Here is a 19,488-nt window from a genome sequence, read left to right on the forward strand (position 1 = left end):
TGTTCATAGCAATGTTCAAAGCCCAATACTTTTCCAGATACAAAAACCTCAGGAGTATATACTAACTAAACTATGAGAGCAACTAGTGTTACTTCCTGTCGAAGACTTCCACAGGTAGTAAGCTAAGGCTACATTTTTTTTGCCAATACAACTAATTTTCAGTGTACAGGAATTAAGATGAAGGCTAGATTCTGAATTCAGCCAATAATCTATCCAAATTATGTAAAGATTGTTACAAAACGATCTGCTGTGTTTCATTCTGGAGTGTATACGGAATAGTTACTTAAGTATGTAGATACTGACTATAGATTTACTTTATTTTTTTAAGCCAACGATAATCACAGAGAAGTGATCAACTTTAATGTTCCCAAATGATTAAGGCAACCACCTCTAAGTGAACTGGAGAATACTAAAGCATAAGCATTTTTTTTTTCAGTCATACTTGTGTGAGTAACCTGTAGAAACTAAAGATCAAAAACAAACCGCCTTTTCTAGGGTGTCTGTAATTAAAATCTCTAGACCTGGCAATCCATGCTTAAATCTTCAAACACATGATTTTCACAGTTAGTTTAGCAGCAACAGGACTGATAATTTAAATCTGTTTTTGCCATGCTACCATAGATCTAGAGAGACTGAAGAATTTGTTGCCAAAGCCACGTTTAAAACTCAGCCCCCAGGCAGCGCTCGCACATCTTTCAAAGATGTAATTACAGCAGGATTTGGGCTGCCCAGGTTTAAAACCAGTTGAGATACAAAGTGAGATTTAAAATTGATGACTGAGCTCTTGCCACACTGTTACCCTTAAATGGTTACATTATGAAAATATAGTAATGCAATGGCAGTTTACAGTGAACTCTATTCTATGTTTTAACAAATTATTTTGCTGTGTCAGAGCTGTAGTTGCTGACGTGCACTGAAACACACTTTTTGCAGACAGCCAGCAGAGGAATCTGTGTTACTTCTTCCAATAAGATGTATTTTTGCGCTAGTAAAGATGTTTTGTGAGAGTATGCAACTCTGCTGAAAGTCAATTCTACTATGCACCAGGTCAGTTAGGGGAAGAGAGAACCTAGAGAAAGCACAGGCTCTGCCTCTTCCAGGGAAAATTGGTACATGACTCGCTGTCATTAATGCATCGTTCCCAAGAAGCTAAATGACTCTTTAGTTAATAGCTCTTCATTCTAAGTGTTTTTCTTCTTACCCTACAGATGTATTGGTTCCGCTCGCCTGGAGAGAAGGTTTGTGAGCGCACTATCATGCTGTTCCTGACAAAAGGACGCTGTCTTGAGCTCCAGCTGGCTCTGTCCTTGGGTCGGACTGTTGCACTCTCATTAACAGATTCCTCAGTGTTAGTCTCTTTATCAACCTATGAAAAGGAATTTAATTTATAAGAACTACTATATTCAGACACATGCCACCACATAGATTTTGTGCCTTTGGATTTTACAAGCATTCTTGTTACCTTGCAGCAGATGGAAAAAGACCAGCAGCAAAAAACATCTTGTACATATAGGGGAGCTATGTTAAGTAAAGAAACACAATATTCCCAAAATGCTTAACAGTGTGTGGGAAGTCTTTGAAGGTACTCTTTGATTCCAGTAAATCCAAAGCTTTTTCAGAACAGCCTTTGCTGTCCTGCAGATGGTCTGATGCAACCATGGTGTTTTGCTTTGCCATTTGCAGACATCATCATTATTATCGTGCATTTGTATTTATTTTGTTCTGCATTTGCAGAACAGCAAGGTTGTGCCATGCTAGAGATGGTGCCTATGCAGACCGAAAGTAGCAGCTGGGAAAATTACATTTCTCAGGTTCTTGCAGACATACTGTCGTATGTCCCCCAAAACCCAGCAGCGGGGCTGTTTTATGGCAATCTGCAGAGCTGCATCAGCCTTACATGTGCTTACATGCAACAATCATCTTGACAACCTGGCTAGAACAAGCACTGCAGCAGCTAGCACGTCTGATGGTACTGATGTGCACTGGGGTATTTTCTTCAACGCGGGTAATTTAATGAGGTTCATGGTTTTCAGTGTACATACGATAAATACAATGACCTAAATCACACAACTGCAACCCTGAGAGGATCTGGCACATGAAGATCTATACTGTGGCTGGCTTTACAATGACGTCTGCTATGTCTTTCACTCACTGCCCAGGTCCGTCCAGCCCAGGCTTAGCAAAACACTTACGTGCACGCTAACCTGCAGATATTGTCCTTAACGTCTCCCCGTGCTGAGTTAGGGCTTTGATCTGTATTTGCTTGCTACCCAGCAGACTGTCAGTCCTTGTAATACCCTGGCCTTAGCTCATCTGGCATCTTGCCACATTAATTGGAGATTAATTACAGTTTCCAGCAAGTCCACTGAGGTGTTGAACTTTTGTATTGTCACAAACTTGAAGGAATGAGATGTCATTCTTTGCCTTTTTACCTTTGCTATTTCACAGAACCTGTGGGTTTAATGCATGCAACAGTGTTTTCATTAAGATGCAGAAAGGTGTTCTAAAAATTTTATTTCTAGAGTATGTGCTACCACATCAGGGATATGTTTACTAAAAATTTACTAAAAGTGCTTTCAGAAAGGTGGAATATAATTTAAAGTGAACAGTTAACAAGAACATGGAATTAGAATTTGTTATGTGCAGTGTGTGGGTAGTTCAACAGTACACAGTCTAATACACATTTTGGAATTTTATGTTCATTAATCTTGCCTCCTCTTCTCTGCTAAGCCAGTTTTTGTATTTCACACCCTAAAATAAAGGGAAGAAGTAAGGAAACCCCCTCATTGGTTTAAAGATCGTGACCCCTGTTCTGACTTTCCCTGTTTATCAGATGAATCAGAAAAAAAAAAAAAGGAAACAATGAAACAGAAATATTTTAAATATGCACAAGCTGAAGCTACTGAACTGCACTCGTATTTTGAATATTCTCCCTGTACAACAAAAGTAAAAATAGACATTTTTAGTCTTTGACTTAGAAGTTCTGCCTAGCATGCCTGTTAAATGCCCTCTTCATAGTTCAGAAGTGACCACACCGATTTCGTTAAAAGTACATACTGACAAGTGCTACAGCAAAGGCCACATCAAATTGTAAATGCTCAGATGCAGCAGGCTTCTACATTAACTGCTCAGAAATAGATCTTCAGACACGGTAAGATACCATAGGAATGCGTATTTTAAGATATTCACCAGTGTTAGTATTACAGCAGCTTGTTGGCTTTCATGGGCCTCATCACTGTTCTCTCTGTCCTTGTCTTCATTTGTTTCTGGTGCATCAGTGAGTAACCCCATGTTGTCAGTACAGTCGCCTTCTACTGCCAGCTTAATGTCATCTTCCTCTTCATCCACAACTTCATCAGAGGTTTCTGCAAGCATTTCTAACCTATACGAACAGAAGTAGCCCACACTTATTCTCAAACTGAAAAAGCTCACTAGAGAAAGAGTACAAGGCCTAGGCCTTCACCCATGTATAATGTACCCATTTTCCTGACAGGGAAAACAAGAGTATCACCCAAATGCTTCCATTACGTTCATGTGAAGGCAAATTTCATTATATGCTCCAATAAAACCCAGCAAGCTCTACTACAGTTCACCTTCAAGATCATTATGACAACACTGCAGTACATCCAATAGCTTTATGTTGATAACATTGAAGGACTTCGGTTGCAATAAAGTAATAAAACAAATGAGTGAGCCTCACCTTCCCCCACAATACAGTATGCATTTATTTCTACAGTGCAGCTAAGAAATTGCACAGGAACAGAACTCAACACAGCAATTTAGCAAGAAATCTGTTTCATGGGAAAGCTTGCAACTTCTTCAAAAACAAGACCATCAATGGAAACACACACACACTGACTTTGTCAGACAGCAGCTCTCTTTTCAAATCCTATTAGTTGCTTATTATAGTTAATGCAACTAGTATTTGATATGAGACATTCTAGACTGGCTTAGACTCCCCAAGTGGTTTCACAGGAAGATGTACATGGAATGGAGGAGCATCAGCAGTAGGAGTTAACACAGCAGCCAAGATGCTGTAAAACTAAAAGAAAGTCAATGAATTAACCACACAAGAGAACGAGACTTTACCCCAATTCCAGTGGTGGTGAGACACTGCAACAGGTTACCCAGAGAAGTTGTGGATGCCCCATCATTGGAAGTGTTCAAGGTCAGGCTGGACAGGGCTTTGAACAACCTGATCTAGTGGAAGATGTCCCTGCCCACAGCAGGGGAGCTGGACTAGATAATCTTTAAAGGTCGCTTCCAACCCAACCCACTCTATGATTCTATGATCTCCTCCGAAAGTAAAGCCCTTTCATTTGTCTAAGAATAGGAGGAACGAGTGGAATCATTCAGGCACGAACAGCGAGGGAGGAAAAGTGGCTTTACCAGTCTTCCTCAGACCCCCTTTGCTCCTGTTCCTCCTCCTCCTCGTCATCTTCAGCCAGCTCTTGTTCTACTGCTTCCAGCTCAGCAGATGTCCTCTCCAGCAGAGCTGACACAGCATCCTGCTCACAAGGAAAGAGAAAATGAAACCAGAATTGAGTGATACATAACATAGGTAAAAAAAATGACAACTCTTGCAAGACCTGCATTACCCTGCTGCTCCCTGATGCCAGCAAAAACATGACTCAGATCACAAGTATAAGGGGTTTGAATTGTCAGTGTGTAGCACATTAAATGATTGAGATTTACTCTGTATAAAAACAATCAAAAATAGGTTGATTGTAAAACTATAATGCAATTAACTATGCTCCTGTTATCCTTTAATGTCTCATCTCTCTTTTTCTCTCATACTTGTAATAACCCTAGGTAAAAAAAGGTTGTTCTTAAAAGTTACATTTTTTTAACATAGTTCTCTTAAGGAGGTATTAAAGCAGAAAAGCTCATTTAACCAGAAGAATTAGTATGTGTTTTGCATACACAGCATTTTCAGTGCAATGGCTGTAAGTATGCAAATTCAGATAATTAATAAATAGCAATTTTTAATGTATGCATATGAAAATCAATGGTAAACTTAAGGAAGCTCTTCAACAACATTATTTTTAAAATTAAACACAGATGAAGTGTTTCAAATTGGAGTGCAATTTTGTATCCCACTAAGAAGCATCAGCCCTATCTACACTTGCTAACAAGTCTGAAACCCCATATAGGACCTACTCACATACAGAGTCACTATAGACAAAAGTGCCTGCCAGACAACGGGGCCTTGGACCTTCAGGGGAGGACAATTCACATATTCAAGTAACCACAGCGCAACAGCACAATTAGAGTCTATGGCTTTTTTCTTGCTGTTACAGTAACAGCCAACACATTGCTCACCAAGTCCAATGAGTCCGATGACTGCTTGCTTAACGAAAACATGGATTCTTCATTTTGTTCCTTGTTTTTTTTTCCAGGAATTTGCTTGCAAGGCAATAGGTTGTACCACAGAGTACACATCTCATCAGAAAATGATAAATCTGCCAGACTGATCTGAGTCCCAGCCTGCACAAAATAAGAAAGGGGAAGAAAATGGTTAATATGGTTTTTTTTTCCTGCAAGACAGCTGAAAATAAATTCTATAGTATTTATCATGTAAGACAGGCATGAATCTTAAATCCCTTTTTAACTGTACAACTTTTTATTTCCCTCCACTTCTAGTTAAAATGAACAAATAGAAGTACATGGAAAGGTCCTTCATATTGTCCATTCTGCCATCTTTTATTTCAGTCTGCAGAATTTCTCCCCACATGCACACACACAAAACCCTGTATATCACTGTAATGCATGCATCTGCTTTCTGTAGCATTCAATAATGAAAAACTGTGTCAATGAAACCTGCAGCATCAACTCATGGAGCAGCAAGTTTCCGTCAATTTTTCAGTTGTTCCACCACAAAAATCATCAATACGGCAAACAATAACGGATGACTTTGTTTGCTCTAACCACTGAAGAAGCAGATGAAAAGACAGTAAAAAAAGATTAAGAAACCCTTTCAATTGGACAAGCACTGACATCCACTGGGTTGGCACTCTGGGAAAACTTATGAAGTACTCATGTTTGAGCTCTGCCTTGGAGATTAAAATCCTCTGTTCTTTAGCAAAGCAAATCACCTTCACAGCTACTGGATTGCATAAATAGCTGTTGTCAAGACTCTGGTCATGCTGCCCAGGGCTTTCTGCTGGGGGTGGTACTCCCAACTCTTTCTTTTGATCTTGTGATTAGCCCTTATGTCTTCGGTGGGGTTTTTTCTGTCGTTGTTGTGGTTTTTTCTTCACCTTTATATCCTGCATTCTGTTGCATTTTTGCTCTGCTGTCCTTCCCTTACCTGAGGGGAAACCTCTTACCTACTGAAAAAGGCCAACATATTCCCCAGGAATTAAGTCAACTTCTGCATGTTTGAAAGTGAGAGGCTGTTCCCAGCAGTCAGGGCTGATTGAACCCCACTGGATTCCAGCATCTCTTCAGTGTGTTGTAACTAAAAATCTTGCTGTGCTACTAAGTCAGACTCATGGTGGAAAAACTAAACTGAGTTGTACCAGACCATGCAAAAGCAATTTGAAAATAAATGAAGCATCACTAATTAGGTTATGACCACAATTAACAATAAAATTAAAGAAGTGCCAGTTTCCAGTAGGTTGGTCTATGAATGTCATGCCTTTTTATTATTTCTACAGATCATAAAGACTAAAAAGGTGGACATCGTATAATCTACAACACGCAAAAATGTAGTTTAGTTTGTTCTTTGTGACAAGTTGCGATAATGAGGCTTTGCGCTTTTTTTTGACATACTGTGGCTCTTATTCAGCTTTTACTTTAAAATCTAGTGTTACAGTAATGTTGCAATGAAGTTTATGGGGTTTTTTATGTATGAAACTGCAAAGATGGAATATCAATCTGTAATGAAAGGGTTAAGGTAATGCAGTGTTAGAATTATCAAAACACCTCCTAAAACTTCCATCCAGAATTAGATTCTGTATCAGTAATTTCAGAGAAAAGTAGTATTTTAAGTACTATAGCAACAACCAAGTTATGCTTCAGAATTTTTGTCCGAGTACTGTGGAATTTTAGCAGCCTTGACCATCAAAATAAGATGAGACACTACAAACAAATGCATGCCAAAAAAAGCTATAAATAAAACTGCATACCAAGCATTCTTCCCGACGACTTCTACTGACAGCACAAACATCTACTCTCAGCGTCTTCTGTAGCAGTGTTACTTGGGAAATGGCTACTCTGAATATCTCGTTGAATAAAATGGTTTCCATGGCAGGATGAACTTTTGTGCGGAACAGACAGCTGATATCAGTTGAGGATGGAAGTACTGCTACTCTAATATACCTGCCAGAAACAAAACAAAATCTTTGCCTGTATTTAAACTAGCACTTGCTGGTGATGCATGAAAGAAGTTGACCCCATCAACTGAAGGACTGCATGGCAAGAAAACGAAACAGCAACAAATCAGAGGTGGAAGGCAAAAAGAGGTGAAAAAGAGGAGTGAGAAACTCCTCCTGCCCCTTACAGAAATTTCCCAAAAAGGAATTTCTGTGCCTGGTAAGGTAGTAGCAAGAGAGGTAGCTGTTTCTGCCTCTATCCAAATTTATCCTCTGGTTTAGTACTGTGAACACTGAAGATCATATCACAGATGGGAGGAAACATAATCTTAATGTTAATTAAAAAAATTTGAAACATTTGGGTGGATGTAAAAATTACACTTTTAGAACGATGTGAGCAGCACTGAAAAGCAGTGACATCTTTTAATTTTTTAAAGAAACAAACAAAACAAAACCTCCAAAGAAACCAGAAAACTAAGGAAAACGAGGAAAAAAAGAGCTAGGGCCATAGCTGCTTAAGATCAATTCGTAATATATTAAGTGAGACTTAGAAGAATGCATCATGCAAGCCTAAATTTAAGCACAGGGAATAACTTGAAATTGTTATACAGCTGCATTCTTTTTATGTAACAATATGAATGGATACTATGTGGATAAAGGTAATAGTAGCTAACTTGCAGGTCTCACTTTAGTAGTAGCTTGATAGAGTAAAGAAAATTCCTAATGCAATTTGTACATGTTATTTGCCTATTGCACAGCTTCTCATACACGTGAACGAGCATAGTTATTGTTCTACATCTTTTCTGTGCCTATGCATTAGTCTATTTCTGGTATTGGCTTTAAACATAATTGACATTCACTGTAGAATAGAATGCAATGAAGCTAGCTAAAGCAAGAACAAAAAGTGGGCCAAGGAAAATTATTCTGAAAAAAACTTGTTCTCCCACAATTTATAGTACAATTGCTATATCTTCTGGTAATGACTTTGGACATACTGTTATTATTATTAAAAACTCTGTTTTACATTAATTAAACCAAAAGAAATTAGGTCTGTGAGAAATTTGATTTTGTTATTTGAATTTGGCCATAGCCTTTATTTCCCAATTATGCCAAGCTTCTTGGCATAAAGAGGAAGATCTAAGTTGTTTGGTTCACATGTATAGCGTGGATAGCAGGTATCCAGCATTTTGACAAACCAATCCCAAAGTTAAGTGGTACTGTAATGTAATTCCAGTAATGCTGCTGCTGTATTCACATAAATGTAGGTGAGCAATTTGCATGGTTTACTGAAAACAGACATTTTAATAGATTAAGCAATTATGAAACACTTACAAAAGAAGTAGGAATAGAAGATAAAGTAAATTAAAAGTATGTTTAAAAGGTGGTTCACTGGGGCTTTCTTTAAATCTTTGTTAGCCAATTTATTGGCATCAGGCCAAACAAGGGGCAAACAGAGAAGTAAAAGATAAATTGCTCACTGGCTTTGTTTTGCAAGAGTGCTTACTTTCATTTTAATTAAAAAAGTTAAAAACTCAACCAATGCCTCAGATTTTGCTATGACAAACCTGTGACTTCTCAGCTGATGAAAAAATGATCCTGACACAAATAATAAGTATTCGGCTAGGCTCTACCTACTCTAGAAGAGAATAGCTTTTACAAACAGTGGGAAACAGGTATCAATAAGACCTCATGTCAAATCTATTCCTCTGTGTGTAAAGGTTCAATAAAGTAGTAATCCATCCAATTTGATGTTCTAGAAAATACAGTTATAACATAGCATCATTTTCCAGACCCAATTTTTATCTTTGCACATATCTGTACAGTACATACATATATGCACACATGGCAAGTGACAGAAAAAACGCTGTTTGCAAGGTCCTTTCTTTACCCTGTCCTTTCTTCCTCCTTATTTTGGGTAGCTTTAGTTTTATTAAATCTTTTTAGCAGCAGCAGGTCTGGACTTCTGCACTGAAGACGCTTGACTACTAATTACAACTTCATACTTTAATTCCTGAAAAGATGCCAGCTATGACCTAACTTTATCTTACTGAACTTCTTGTTGACATTCTTTTTATAGTCTACATTATCTACTTTTCCTCTCAGCTGTGTCAATTTATTCTTCTAGAGTTTTTCTATATTATTGTGCTAAATGCCAGTGGACTTGGAAGGTCAGCAGGGGAAAGACGGAGGTCAGAGAAGGAAGGATGGTAGTAGACAACCATTTATTAAAAAGAAACAAAAAAACCCAGAAAAAGCCAACAAGCACCCAGGCCCCTACCCCTATACAGCCTTTCCATATTCAGCAGCTTCCTATTGATCTGCCAATCTAATTCAAGGTGGTAGGGGACAGGGGGAAGGGAAACAGCAAGAAAACCAAATTTTCCAGGGATTGATTATGTTCTACTCTAATCTTACTAAGCTTCTCAACAGTTTAAGATAGCTTTCCTGTCTGTAAAAAAGCTCACTGAAGTACAAGTGTCCCCAAGGAGCCAAAGCAAGCTGTACTTATTTTGTACAGATGAGAGTTTTGGATTAAAATCTCAGTAGTAACATTTTCTTATTCAGGCATTTTTTTTTTTTTTATTTCCCACATATAATTTCCACTGTAATACTTTTAGACCTTTCCTGGTGGTCCAATTCAAAACAAGAACTAATTCTTAACAGACCTCCAAGCTCCAGTTGTTAGGGAAGGTGTATCTCGATGTGGCTGTGCTTGTCTACTTGCAGTTTATCAAATTACCCCTTACCTTTAAAAGCTCTCTTAAACATATACTATTTTAACATAATTTTACATCAAAATGCCACGTAGATGTAAAAAGACAACATTCTGAGCTGAAAGAATGGCAAAGTATCAAAAGAATGTTTTTAGTAACTACAGAATAGCTGTTGTGCACTCGCAAAGCCACAGCATGTTTAAAAACACTAAATGAAGTATCATTTTAAAAAAGCCTTTTTGTTCCAATTTAGTGGAATGTGCAAATTTCCTGATAACTTATTTTTCTTGCAGCATTGCTGGAATATGTAAAAGCTAAGTAGTACTACAGTTTGAAAAGTTTTATACATATTTTAGTGCTGTTAAGCAGTAAATCAATCCATTCCTTTGAAGAATTTCTACAATTTATTATTATACTCTCATATTTCAACACTACTGCTCAGTATTTATTTGACTTACACTTTAGAGCCAAGGGGGACAGAAAATGCCAGCAGATTTCTGAGCTGTACTATGATTATCACAAAACTTGAATTGCTGTGGTCATATCTGTTAAAGAAAGGACAACATGAGGGAAGTTTATTATTCGCATTTATGTATGAACAGAAATACTCCCTTTGCTGGTCACTTACCTGAGTCCTGTTTGTACCTGGGCAGTCTCTAGAGTTGTTGCATCATCTTCACTATACACAATGTCCTCAGTTTCATTTGGTCTAGGGCAAACAGGCAAATACTCAAATTTAGGAAAATTACAGTTAGCTTTCAGCAATAATTAAGGTATGCGTACACAGAACATACATATGTTCTCCTAAACAGGCTGATTTAATTACAGCATGCACTCCAAATGAGAATATCAGAGCCTACACAGTATCGATGCCTGTTTTAGGGACAGTTGCTGCCTGAACAGTTTGACAACTCCAGTAATGAGTCAGAAAAGCCTTAGGCTGATTACTGAAGCAGGCCAGACTAGCAGGCAAGAGAAAAACTCGTAACATTTTCCTATACATACTTAGCACTTCTTTATCCCCCTGAATACAAAATTGGAAATTAAAATTTGTAATAAACATCAGACCACACGTAAACTGGATATGAAATACTGCTTTTCAGAATATTTGAGAAGTAGGAGCTCTGTAAAATGAAGAGGTTTCTGTGCAAGCAAGAAGCATCTTTCCTCCAAGCCTGTTTTCAGAAGCATTCGAAGAACCAAAGGGACTCCAGTCTTGCAGCTGAAGAGCAACTCTAGCGTCGAATGGAAGTACAGAGAATCCGTGTGGCAAAATAATTTCCAGTCATTTTCTGGGATGTTTGAGTGAGGATGTGGTATTAATGTGTTTCATTGATTTTTAAAACTAGAATGTTGGGATCAATAAACAAGATCAAGATAAAAAAATGTCAAGATAGGAAATGTGGAGAATGACACAGACATCCCACACCTTATGAAGACATAACAGCATTATTTTAAGGTTCTGCATTTAGAGGTTTCCTTTTTATTATTTGTTTCCTGGCTGATGGCTAATTTGATAGAGTGTATTTATTTCCTCCCCTGCCTTAAATTACTCAATACAAAGGACTGGTCTATACAGCAGAAATCACTGTACTGTAGCTTCAGGAGCACACTGACAAACTGTAAGTCATTCCATACACAGTGCTCATAAAGACTTCTATGAAAAACAAGCAACTCACACAGAGGCACTCATTACCTCTTCACTACTTCCTACTCAGTAAGAATTAAGAGTAGCCACACCTGGAGCTATCATGGAATAACTAGTGTCTGTAAGTCTTAGCTTGCACAAATGGCAACAGCTTCCTTTTGTACACAGGCTTGGGATGCAACTGTCTTCTTTCCTCTTTTCCTGAGTAATGACAGGAAAGATGACAGGAATTTGTTCTGTTTTCCACCTATCCCACCACTCACAGTTATTGGGGAGGACAGCTAAAGACTTGCTCTACAGAACATCCACAGCGTTTGGTCCAATGTCAGTTCACTTCTATCCACTGGGCTTATAACTGGAGCAGACAGTAAGTTTTGATCACAGTGGCTCAGAATTGAAACCAAAAGGAGAGACAACAATGGTTATTGAAACAAAATACACAGCCACAGCCACTCAGTCAAGTGAAGGCTGAGTTTTTAACAGATGGGAGTTTACTTCAGCCTAAGAAGTTGCATTAGGTCTAACTGAAGACACGGAGCAAACTAATATTAGGATTCAGAGTTCAGGGTGGAACATGCGTCCATGACCTCAGGTGATACTGAATGGGCATTGTAACACTTCAGGAGAAATCCCTTTTGTATTTGAGCTTTTTTATTTAGTCTCATCTATTTTTGTTACCTTTTAATTTGTGAAAGACTTGAGAAGTAGAAGTAATTTTATCAGAAGGCAATAAAACACATTTACGATACCATAATGCACCTTTACCTGTCCTAATAGAAAAGCATTTAGCCTGGCAACAAAAGACATGCATCTACATCTTTGTAACCCTCCTGCTAAAACATATCTCTCTGAATATTCAAAAGGACAAAAAAGTCTTAATGTCAACAACTTGCCAAAACTGAGGTGAAAAATAAAGATTTTGGTTTCTTTCACAGTTTGCAATAGTCTCCTGTTATGCAATCTGAAGTTCATTGTTGTCACTGCCAGAAAACAGACAATACTATATAAACAAGTATGAAGAATCCTGTAGAAGTTATATCTTGTCAAAAAACAACAGCGAATACATTTCTTATATCCTGTTCACCTTAGTGAAGCACGAACATTAAACCCTAGCCTGGATTATTTTTATACCAACATTACAACTGACGATTTTCTTATCTTTCCTATATCCTCTTTTTTAAAAAAGAAAGTATTCAAGCAAAATGCTATGCGATCTTAAGATCGTATCTAAACAAAATAAGAAGTAACAAGAGTTACTCTGAATAGACTCAATACAGCCACGGGGCAGAACCTGTATAGTTTAAATCCAGCTTTTCTCCTAGGAACACTTCTAGCAATAAAAAAACCCCAGGATTAGAAGGAAGCATATTAATGCTACTCAACCAAGTTATACAAGCACTCTAATACAAATCTATTAGCTTAAAAAAGGTAATTAAACATTTGCATTATTTGGCAAACGTGCCTTCCTTTCAATATGAAAGTACAAAATATTTATAAAAAAGGCAAGACTGATAAACTACTTATGCTGGTATTATATAACTGCTTATAGATATATTTAAATTTTTGGTGGAAACACTTGCGTTATTTCTCAAACCTACTGTTTCACAGAAGCTTCATATACGCCACTATCTCCAGCTACAGACTCATCAGACACAGCAGCAGATACACAAGTTGTCTTCTCCTCAAGCAGGTGCCTAGCTGTTCTTCTCGGTAAGTCAACACCTACAAAAAGAAAGAAAAGCAGTCCAAGAGATTAATAGAAAGAGAGAAGCGCATAGCTTAGAAAGATGTCAAGCTGAAAGCGGTGACCCTTAACTGCGTATCACAGTTTTGTTCCACATCATTAAACATTCTGAGACTGTACTGCTGTTATCACATATTCTGGCTAGGGATATATCCAAACTGATGAACTTGAAAATGTACAACTATTATTCCTTCCCAAAGATACACACTCCTATCATCACCCGTATCAGTTGAGCTAGTTATTATCCTTCATTATCTTCATTATTAACACTCATTATCCTGATCTTTAAACCTGTATTTGCCACGTTCACATTCTGCACTGTAGTTAACACTTCAGCTACATGCAAAGCGATTGCCAACTGTTTATTAAATATTCAGAAGTCAGACAGATACTCTCTCCCCAGTGATATAACTGCTAGAAATTAAAAATCCCTCCTGGTTTACTATAATCAAAAACTTTTTATGCTACTGTCTCTTTACTATCAACTACTACTTAGCTTTAATCTTCAACTTGCATTCATATGCTAGTGTCACGCAGTGAAGCAGCAACATTCACTGAAAGCCACGTTCTGCAGCATAGTAAGTTGAGGGCCTATGCAGTACTTTTATCTGCCAAGGGGTGAGGATATTGGTATGCATTATCATCCCCACCTGAATCATGACTTTACATCTTGTTAAGATGTTTAAAACTTAAGGCTTCAGATTAGATGATTGATTGCTGCATTTGTGCTTTTATTTATGGCAGTAGGAATGCTTTTTCCTTGATGATGAAGTGCTCTTTCCCTTCCCCCCCACCATGTGAGGGGTGAAGGTGATGACATGATTTATTGATTACCCTTAGGAATTACCACAGCAGCCTGAATTGACTTTGACAATGACAGAGACTGACTGTGGAAGAACTACACGATATTCCAACTTGGTTTCTGACAGCAGGGACATGTGCAGAGGAGCAAATATCTGTGTGGTTCACCTGTACAGAGAAGTCAGAGACAGAGAAGCAGGTAAGCACTGCATCTAAAGAGCCAATGCAAATTATTACATGAAAATACTGCTGTACTGTCTTCAGGTATGTTTGTCTACCCCCAAGTTAAGATTCAGCAGTATTCAGATTTGTAGTCTTGTAAAACTTAAGTGTGCGGGCTGAAATTTTCCATACAGGTTTTACGCCTCCAGCTGAGTTTGTTGAAAACCTTCCCACTCATTTCAAGAATGAAATTGGAGTAGAAACAATGAACCAACCCCAGGTCTGTGCCTTATTTCTAATGTACTGAAGCCTTACCATGAGGCCCGTTTTACTGTGGAAACTAGCAGTATTGAAGCATAATTAACATCTGGTTTTTCAAAATCCGAGTGCTTGTCTTGGCAGTCTTAATACAGATTTACAGATAATTTGTATCATATATATGACCCTACATGAGGAAGTATCAGTATGAAGAATCACAGGATGAATTTATGTTTTAAAACCGTAACTGCTTATAGACTTAAAAGACACCCTGACACTGTCCAGAACAACAGGTCCTCAAAAAAGCTCAAAAATATTAGACAACCACATGATACCTTTGCGAATAATGATCTCAAGAAATTAATCTTGAAAAAAAAACCCATTTCTGATTCCTCACAGACCTATGTGTTCCCCAATTCCAAACCATCTTAAATTCAGTTCTCAGACTAGATGAGTTACAGCCAGATTGTAAAGACAGACGGAAAGTTGTTATTAATTTGGAAAGGATATGCTGCTGAAATATGGGCAGGAAAATGAATTATTTTTTCCATCTTTTATAATATGGTTCTAAAGCAAAATAACTACTGTGTTCTGCTATACTGAAAAGACAAAGGACAAAATGACCCCTTCCTCCTCAAATCCCTTTCCATGTTTTTCCACTTTGCATTTCACAGGTTTAGACCATTAGGACATCAGCCAACTTTGTTTTTTCTTTCTGCACAGTTGAATGGAGGAGGACTCCCAGCTTGTACTATGCACACCATACAATACTCTTTTGGTGCCACATTGCTCTGTTCAATATTGACATTACTACAGTACTGCACCAAGCGACGCTAATTAACCAACAGATGTAACAACAATTCCTTGAGAGAGATATATATACACGTAAAGTAAATTTCCCATTAAAATATGTATCTGTATCTATATATCCAGATACTTTTATTAAAAACTGGCAAACTCCAGGCACAAGGGTTCAAGCTTGGCAACAAACCAGGACAATGCACTCTCTAGAGCTAGGCTGTATTTATTCTAAGACACCCAAACTCCTTAGTTAGCTGCTTCACTATCAACTGAGGCCCAGAAATGTGGAGCTGGGAATGCTAGGTGCTGATCAGGTCTCAAACAGGGCAGCCAGTGCTCAGCACTAGTGGAAGTCTGGCTCCCTCAGTTCTTCCTTGGAAAAACAGAGCTACTGTGCAACATAAACACACAAATTGTTTGCAAGATACTTAAAGACAATGACACAGAAAGACACTAGAAAAAGTCAATAAATGTGCAGGGAAAACACAACATACTGTCAACCCTAACAAGAGGCAGCAATGTCAATGCTCTAAGACTGAGGACAAGCCATTAATTCTTGACAGCTGGGATTTTTGAAGTTCTAACTGCCAAAGGCTTTGACAATATAAGACGACTAAGTATGTTGCATAGCTTTTACTGCAGACTAGAAGTGGAATTCATTACACCTAATTCGGTCATCTCAAAGTTGAAGTTAACTAATTACTGAGGATACCTCAATAACTCACAGGGTCATTCATCTCATCTTCCTTAAAGGGAAGTATGTTTTAGGATGAGATGACTCATCCTTTTGGAAGTTACCCACAGAATGCAGGGGGAGCCTAGACTAGCTTAGGAGCTCTGTCCTAACTCGGATGGATAAAAAGCTAAAAGCTATGAAATCCGTGTTAAAAATAGGGAGAGTCTCACTGTAACTTACATGGCATGCGGTTACTTGTCTTTGTCATCTCACATGAAAAAAAATGAACTGCAAATCTTTCAGTGACAGCAAGTTCAAGTAACTAGATATACATACACACATAAAAATTCTAAATCTTAAATCCAGAAATCTCTTTTAGTGAGGATGTCCATTTGTAACATATTCTTCAGTGAGAAAAAACGTATCTGATTTCAAGTTACCAAAAAGTAGCAGAGGGTATTTTTGCTCTACCCCCATACATCCTGACAATACCTAGGAACACCATGCATCCTCCACATCTTCAAGCTTCAGGTTTTTCTGTTATTTTTTCACAACAGTCTGCAATACATGAACTTTCCTTCTGAGATAGCTATTGAGAAATGTAGATGGAATCGGGGTGATCATAGCTCTCTGCACCCAAAACCAGACATTATGTAACATCCCTCAGAATTACTGACTGTCCACCATGGCTAATGTATGCTGATCAAGATACTCTTCAGTTACATGAGCTACCTCCCCATTCAGGAGCCAGTTGTTAGTTCAAAATTTTTATGTAACATATACATTTGACGTTAAGATTTTTTTATTACCTGAACTTCCTTCATGTAGAGAAGGCAGAGGCTGCCTAATGCCTTCATTAAGATCTTTATCATCTGTAGGAATCTGAGATCCTGCTCTGGCCTCAGAGTCCAATAATACATGGTTCTCACAGAGACTAATGCCTGCAAAATCACCTGAAAGGTCACAGTCTTCAAAGTCCGTAGTGAGGTGGTGCAGAGGGAAATTTTGTGCTGACACTGAAAATGCAGCTTCTAAAACCAAAGGGGAGCCTGGGGGTGACAAGGAGGACAGTGAGGATCTGGAAGACAGTGATGTCACAGATTTGGGAGGTTCAGTCAGTTTGGGATGGTCTGCAGCTGAAGGAGAGTCACTGTAACCCAGTCTCCCATGGGAACTGACCACTTCATTTTCATGAATAGTAGTGATAGGCCCCGAAGGAATGTAACCACTTTTTTCTTGCAATATAAAGTCAAGTTTATACTGATAGTCCAAATCTGTTATTTGATCGCCTTGGTTATAGTAGAGATCCATGGAGCTGAGCGAGTTTAGCGACCCTCTGCTTGACGTGTTCAGAGATCCCCGGCTGGATGCCAGAGATCCCAAACTGCTCCCTGAAGACACAGATAACGTACTAGCTGAGAGGCTGCAAAGAAAGCACAAACACGCACACTGATGTTACTAAACTAAAACAACACAAAACAGTACACAAGGAGAGATAAGATTGTCCGGGAGCTGCACTGTAACAATCTACAGCTGAATGCTGTTTGGGGCATTATGTTTTTTAAGCACCCATACTTGGCTTAGATCAGTGTGCCCAACCTGCACACCATCAGGGCAATTTATCCAGCTTATGGCGTATTGCCAAAGGCCCTTTTCTTCTGGAGAAGGCTGCAGATTTGACAAACCGGTCCAGCAGTAACAGCAGCCTTGTCAGCTGCTATACTTCCTCAAAGACCTACTCCACTCTAATGTGGGTGTTCATGGGGTCAATGTGACAGGAAAGGGATCCCTAGGAAGGATGTTATGGCAGCAGAGGAGTGCTACCACCTCTAAAGCAACTTATGCAGCCTGCCCTCTGCCCAAGCACCTGGGAAAGATGGCAGCTAGAAGCCGACAACTTATAGCAGAACTGCTTCACATCTATAAGACAATGCACACTCTACATGCACAGTAAATCCAACTACGTAAACATGGCAAAGACCACAACATGCAATCTTTTCCTGTTAATAATAGAAGATAAGGAGCCCTGCCACGCCAGAGAAACTGAGTGTCACTGCCTTGTCTCAGGAGGACTCTGCTGGGAAAAAACGTCAGGAAAAATAATTCAAGGCAGCCACTTCTAAACACTTAAGAGATGTTTACTGAACAATAATAAATCTATCAACTTTAAAAATTTCCCCACTGGACTAGAAAACTACCTTTAACAGGATAAAAAGACCCACAAGTCCAAACAAACAAGCCCACAAAATCAAAAATTATTTAAAGATTCTTCCCCTAACTAATCACCAATCAAGATGCAATTTATGGGATCTGGCTCAGACGTTTGAAATGGCTAAGCCAGCCTAGATCCCAGGAGCAGGATGGCATGGCTTACTGTGAGAGGACCTTTACAGAATGCTTAAAAACATTCTTCCTCTCAAAGTCCCATTTGGATTTCTAAGAGAATTCGTAAACATTAATGCAGTGTCTCATTGGTGTGTCCCACTGTGATATGCAAGGAGTTTGACCAAATTCAGGACTTTCTCAATAAATATAACAGACACATGGTTTGGTAGCCCAGGGTACAGTCCAGAGTGAGAGAGACTCTTCCCTAGGGCCAGTTACATGTATCATTAAATATCAGAATTCCCATCAGAGCAATGAGTGTAAGTTCACAGTTGCTGTAACTGGTTACTTTTTTATTATCACTATGAATTTCATAAACCCAGAGTCAGATTTTGAATCAATGACTGTTAGGAAAAAATATCCCACTGAGGGTACTTCTCCATCTACAGAAAGTATAAGTCAGTGTTGAAGAATAAAACCAGAATCAACTATTCACATAAGTATTGCATACATGTACTCATTGAGGCTCTCCAGTTATTGCACAGAATAAAGGCCACAGTTCTAATAATTTATTTTGCAGAACTCTGAGAAACCATTTGGTCCCCTCAATGACAGCATTTTGGAGATATGACCAATTAGATAATTCCTGATTTATCTGTGGCCCCTCACTACACAAGACAGACATTGAGGTAATGGAGCATGTCCAGAGAAAGGCGACAAAGCTGGTGAGGGGTCTGGAGCACAAGTCTTATGAGGAGCGGTTGAGAGAACCGGGGTTGTTTACCCTGGAGAAGAGGAGGTTCAGGGGAGACCTTATCGCTCTCTAGAACTACCTGAAAGAAGGCTGTAGACAGGTGGGTGCTGGTCTCTTCTCCCAAGTGACAAGTGATAGGACATGAGGAAATGGCCTCAAGTTGCACCAGGGGAGGTTTAGATTGGATATTAGGAAAAATTTCTTCACTGCAAGGGTTGTCAGGCATTGGAATGGGCTGCCCAAGGAGGTGGTTGAGTCACCATCCCTGGAGGTATTTAAAAGATGTGTG

General features: G+C 38.7%; 1 protein-coding gene across 1 annotated transcript in view; it reads right to left on the reverse strand.

The window, feature by feature from the left end:
• The window catches only part of WWC2 (WW and C2 domain containing 2), a 104,450-nt gene that overhangs the window by 10,726 nt on the left and 74,236 nt on the right, over window positions 1–19,488 (reverse strand). The window contains exons 11-19 of the mRNA XM_059817429.1: window positions 16,930–17,543; window positions 13,277–13,400; window positions 10,659–10,739; window positions 10,489–10,575; window positions 7,131–7,323; window positions 5,323–5,487; window positions 4,390–4,508; window positions 3,190–3,382; window positions 1,202–1,366 (exon numbers count right to left, since the gene is read on the reverse strand). Of these exons, the coding sequence (XP_059673412.1) occupies window positions 1,202–1,366; window positions 3,190–3,382; window positions 4,390–4,508; window positions 5,323–5,487; window positions 7,131–7,323; window positions 10,489–10,575; window positions 10,659–10,739; window positions 13,277–13,400; window positions 16,930–17,543 (1,741 nt within the window). The remainder of the gene's footprint in view (window positions 1–1,201; window positions 1,367–3,189; window positions 3,383–4,389; window positions 4,509–5,322; window positions 5,488–7,130; window positions 7,324–10,488; window positions 10,576–10,658; window positions 10,740–13,276; window positions 13,401–16,929; window positions 17,544–19,488) is intronic.

This window comes from Gavia stellata, chromosome 5 (assembly GCF_030936135.1).
Source record: "Gavia stellata isolate bGavSte3 chromosome 5, bGavSte3.hap2, whole genome shotgun sequence".
NCBI classification, from domain to species: Eukaryota; Metazoa; Chordata; class Aves; order Gaviiformes; family Gaviidae; genus Gavia; species Gavia stellata.